Source organism: Rhinopithecus bieti, unplaced genomic scaffold (genome assembly GCF_001698545.2).
Source record: "Rhinopithecus bieti isolate Rb0 unplaced genomic scaffold, ASM169854v2 scaffold_57210, whole genome shotgun sequence".
NCBI classification, from domain to species: domain Eukaryota; kingdom Metazoa; phylum Chordata; class Mammalia; order Primates; family Cercopithecidae; genus Rhinopithecus; species Rhinopithecus bieti.
In genome coordinates this window covers 534,537-539,781 of record NW_016823439.1, presented here as the reverse complement: position 1 = coordinate 539,781, position 5,245 = coordinate 534,537, and the positions used below count along the sequence as shown (strand labels likewise).

Here is a 5,245-nt window from a genome sequence, read left to right as displayed (position 1 = left end):
CCCTAGCCTCTTGGCCGCCGCGGCCGCACCTGGCGAGCCCCGCAGCCGGGATGCGGCCGGCGCCCGGGGCTGGCGGGCAGCGCAGCGGCTCCGGGGACATGTGCGCTCGCCCAGACCGCCCGCGACCATGAGCCTGACCGCCCGCGTCTCCTGCTCCATGCTTAGCTGCTTCGTAAGTGCCCACCCTGCCTTTGGGGGTCTAGGAGGCACCCGCAGCCCCGCCCAGGGTCAACCTTCGATTTCAGCCCATCCCCCTTCCCGAGGCCCCTGGCCCGGTCCCGAACGTTTGGGGCGGGGAAGGTGGGTTAACCCGTTTATTTCTTGGACATGCTTCTATCTTTGGGTGCCGGAGATGGTCGAAGGCCAGGAATGGAAATTCTTTGGTCCATCCTGGCCCCGCAGCCGCTGCCCTTGACTGCAGATCTCTAGGCCCCGCCCTGCAGGGGTACATCTCTTTACCTCCGCCTCTCCATCTTGGTCCCACCCGCTGAATCCTTGCTTGGGGATGTGGGATGTGGCTAGTAGGCTGAATGGGACGTTAGGGGGCTGGTCGGGGAGCACGGGATGTCTGTGAGCTGGCTCGGGGCTCCAGTCCCTTCCCTCTTCCACCACTCCATCCCTCACCTGACATGCCAGCCTTTTCTCCTTGACTGTCCCCCAGACAGCCTCTCTTCTCCATCTTCCTTGTCTCTGCAGGGTTCCGTACCTCTGCATCATTCCCGGTCCTCCCCTCCTCCCGCTCTGGTTGATGCTCCTTCCCAGCTTCCCCCATCTGTCCTCTCAGCTGTCCCCCCACCCCCACCTTCCCCGTGGGTGTCTGCCAGGCCTCCTCTCTCTCTCTCCGGGCTGTCCTTGGGTCTCCTGGCTCCTCCCAGGCGCGTGGATCCCCTCAGGTCCCCTCCCTGGTGGTTGGGAGGGGAGTTCCTTCTGCTTGCTGTGGGTATTCCTCAGGAATTCCCCTCTGATTAGCAGGCAGGGCAGGTTACTTGGCAGGTAATGGGGGCCTGTCAGCAGTGTGGGTCTAACAAGAAGATAAGCCCAGCTCCCAAACACGTCTTCCTTTTGAAAGCATCGGTGAAGGCCCTCTAGAGGCGTGGGACTGAATCCCCCCACCCACTCCTCTTTGTCTCCTTCACCCGCCAGATTGAAGCTTCAGTGGCTGTAGGCGCCTAATTTCCCTCCTCTTTAAAACCAGCTGCCACACCTGTCACCTTTTCCTCAGGACAGCACTTTCCCATCCCCACTCCTGCCTTACCCTTACACGAGTCTAAGGAAGATAGTCTTTCTTTTCTTTAGTTTTCTCTCCTCCATTTTTGAAATATTGGTTCTATAGGACAGTCTCTCTTTGAAGAGTACAGATTCCCAATTCCTCCTGGGGCCTCACTCTTTCCTTAGGCTTAATAGGCTGATACTCTCTCCATTTCACCCTTCCCTGTGTCAAGTCAGATCTCTTTTCCCTTCTCTGGTGACCAGAACTTTTAGAGGTGTGTTTGTGGTTATCTGTGGATTTCTTGGTGGGGAGGGAAGCAGAATGAGCCTGATGGGCTAAGTGGAGCTTGGTGACTTAGGACTGTGGCCTTCCTACAGGGTGAGGAGGGGCCCCCCAGCCTGGAGTACATCCAAGCCAAGGATCTGTTCCCCCCCAAGGAACTAGTGAAGGAGGAGGAGAATCTTCAGGTAAGGAGGATTTGGGGGCCAGGATAGATGCGGCTCCCTGCCCAGTTAAAAAACACCCTCCCTTCTCCCAAAAATCCTCAAGGGGATCTGGTACCAGAGCTCTGGCTTCCTGTTCCCTGGTCTCTGGAGGAGGAGGGTTTGTCTGTGTATCCTGGAGCCTTTGACCCCAGGGAAGGAAAGGGAGCTTTCCTGTACAGCTGTTGCCTGGTGCTGTTACTGTGGAGAGAACTCTCCTCTCCTGCCTTGGTCCGCCTTTTCCAGAGGGGATCCCACAGATCAGGGGCTGTAGAGGAAGATAAGGTGGTCACTCACTTCTGGACTGAAGGTTTCTCTGCCCCTTGACAGGTCCCCTTCACAGTGCTGCAGGGTGAGGGAGTAGAGTTCCTGGGCCGGGCAGCCGATGCCCTCATTGCCATCTCTAACTACCGGCTGCATATCAAATTCAAGGACTCTGTCATCAACGTGAGTTTCTCTATTGTTCTTCTACCCCTAAGCTAGAATCCCTATGAGGTTCTAGCCTGGTGGAACAAGGTGGGATTGTTCCAAAGCTCTCCTTGATCATGTCGTTAAAAAAGTTGGAGGCCGGGCACAGTGGTTCACGCCTGTAATCCCAGCACTTTGGGAGGCCAAGGTGGACAGAACACTTGAGGTCAGGAGTTTGAGACCAGCCTGGCCAACATGGTGAAACTCTATTTCTACTAACAATACAAAAATTAGCCGAACTTGGTGGTACGCACCTGTAATCCCACCTACTCGGGAGGCTGAGGTGCGGGAATCTCTTGAACCGGGAGGTGGAGGTTGCAGTGAACCGAGATTGTGCCACTGCTATCCAGCTTGAGTGATAGAGTGAAACTACATCTCAAAAAAAAAAAAAAAAACAAAAAAAACTTGGGGATCCCTTCTCTTTCTCTCTGACCTCATGTTTTCCTGCCTCATTTTCCTAGCTATAGCTCTGTTTCTGGCTCATTCTCCTTTCTCCTCTTCTCTCTTTCCATTATTCTATTACTGGCCCTTCTAAGGAGCACAGTGGCATTGTTGGAAGAACACAGGCTTTGGAGTCAGACAAACCTGGGCACTTTTCCTGTGTTGCCACTGACCAGCTGGGTGACCTTGGTCAAGTCACCTAACTGAGGCTTGATTTTCTCCTCAATAATATGGGCTGAAAACACCTGCCGTGCAGGGTTATTGGGATCATTAATTGGGATCACATATGCAGAGGACTCCGTACAGTTACCAGGTGCTTAACAGACCCTCAGTAAATGTTGGTTTCCTTCCTGCTATTGATACATCAGTGCCTAGGCTAGGGTGAGGGTAAGGAGTGATACCCAGTGGGGAGTCTGAGCTTCAGTTTGCCCTTCCTCTAAAGGTCCCCTCCGGATGATTGACAGTGTGGAGAGCCGTGATATGTTCCAGTTGCACATTTCCTGCAAGGACTCCAAAGTGGTGAGGTGAGAACAACGGGGCCTCACTCAGGTCCCCTGGCCCTAGTTTTGTCCAGATCTCTGTGCTGCAGGGTTTCTCTGGTGCAAGAGAGGAAAGATCCTGCCTCACTTTCCCCAGTTGGAGGAAAAGGTGAAGACCATGTTCTGGGTTGGGAGGTCAGTGTACTGACCCATAGTATCTTGACCTGAAAAAATGGGGTAATGCTTAGTTCATGGAGTCATCGTAAGGATTAAGTGAGATAATGTGTATGTGTATGAAAGCACCGAGGACAATATCTGGCACAGAGCACTCACATTATTGTTGGTTTATTTATTTATTCGTTTGATATACATGTATTGAGTACCCTACTCAATGCCAGACTGTTTTAAGCCCTGGGGATATAGCAGGGAACAAATAGACAAAATTTTCCCTTCTCAGAGAGCTTACATCCCAATGAAGAGATACCAACCATAAGTAATAAGTAAAATTTGTGAAATGATAGTAAATGTAAAGGAAAAAAATAAAGCAGTGAAAGGGAATACGGAGTGCTATGAGGGTGAAGATTGTAAAACAATTAGGCTGGGCGCGGTGGTTCACGCCTGCAATCCCAGTACTTCGGGTGACCATGGTGGAAAGATCGCTTCAGCTTAGGAGTTCAAGATCAGCCTGGGCAACATGGCAAGACCCCATCTCTACTAAAAATATAAAAAATTAGCCAGGTGTGGTGATGCGTGGAAAGATTGCTTCAGCTTAGGAGTTCAAGATCAGCATGGGCAACATGGTGAGACCCCATCTCTACTAAAAATATGAAAAATTAGCCAGGTGTGGTGATGTGTGCCTGAAGTCCCAGCTACTCAAGAGGCTGAGATGGGAGGACTTCTTGAGCCTGAGAAGTTGAGGCTGCAGTGAACTGTGATGACAGTACTGCACTCTGGCCTAGGTGACAGAGTGAGACCCTGTCTCAAAAAAACAAAATGAAAGTGATCAGAGAAGCTGCACCAAAAAGGTGGCAGTTGAGTCAAGACTTGAAGAAAGTGGCCATGTGGGTATTTGGGGGAAGAGTGTGCCAGAGAGAGAGAATGGCAAGTGCAAAGGCCCTGAGGTGGGTGTGTGCCTGCATATTGGAAGACTGGCAGGGAGGCTGGTGTGGTTGGAGTAGAGTGCCTGTGGGTGAGAGTAGTCGGTTATAAGATCTGAGAACAAAGCGAGGTGTCAGACATTTTGTCATGAAGACTGGCTTTTACTTTGAGGGAACTGAGAAACCACTGGAGGATTTTGAGCAAAGGCGTGATGTGATCTGATTAATGTTTCATAGAATCACGCTGGCTGCTCTATTGAGACTAGATGAAAGAATGGGGGCAAGAGCAAAAGCAAAAACTGGGAGGCTAGTTAGGAAGCTATTGCAGTTGCCCAGATGAGAGATCATGGCGGCCTGTCTGAGGCGGTAGCAGCCAAAGCGGTGAGAAGCAGTCAGATTCTGGGTGTATTTTGAAGGTGGAGATGACAAGATTTGCTGACAGATTTGAAATGAAAGAAAGAGGAATCTGGGATGACTCCAAGGTTTATTAAAAGGATACCCACTTTAGAGCCTACCATGTGCTCAGGTCTGTGGGGCATTCAGAGGAACATTCACACTGCTCTTTCCTTCAAGGAGGCTAAACTCTAGCTGCTGGAAGAAGACCTAACATATGGCAATGCTATGGGGAAATGTGGTGCTTAGTACTCCAAGCAGGCCAGGCACGGTGGCACATACCTGTAATCCCAGTACTTTGGGAGGCCGAGGCAGGAGGATCGCTTGAGCCCAGGAGTTCAAGATCAGTTTGGGCAACATAGAGAGACCCTGTCCCTACGAAGAATTTAAAAAGTTATTGCACAATTATGGTCTCAACTACTCAGGGGACTGAGTTGGGAGGATTGCCTGAGCCCAGGAGGTCGAGGCTGCAGGGAGCTGTGATTGCGCCACTACACTCCAGCCTGGGTGACAGAGCAAGAGCAAGACTCTCTCTCAAAAAAAAAAAAGAAAAAAAAGAAAAAAAAAGGTGTGTGTATATATACATATTCCAAGCACATTAAGAATCAAGAGAGGAAGGAGTTTCTGGAATAGAGTAGGCTGGGAAGCCTTCAAGGAAGAGGTGAGATCAAAACT

The 5,245-nt window shown here is 51.0% G+C and overlaps 1 protein-coding gene across 5 annotated transcripts in view; it reads left to right on the top strand.

The window, feature by feature from the left end:
• The window catches only part of MTMR4 (myotubularin related protein 4), a 32,219-nt gene that overhangs the window by 3,917 nt on the left and 23,057 nt on the right, over positions 1 to 5,245 (top strand). For 3 of the 5 annotated variants that reach the window (XM_017861568.1, XM_017861570.1, XM_017861569.1), the window contains exons 3-4: positions 1,588 to 1,677; positions 2,023 to 2,139. In XM_017861568.1, coding sequence (XP_017717057.1) covers positions 1,588 to 1,677; positions 2,023 to 2,139 — 207 coding nt within the window. Of the gene's footprint in view, positions 1 to 15; positions 173 to 1,587; positions 1,678 to 2,022; positions 2,140 to 3,043; positions 3,126 to 5,245 lie in introns of those variants that run through there. The other 2 variants (XM_017861567.1, XM_017861572.1) reach the window with 2 other exon arrangements.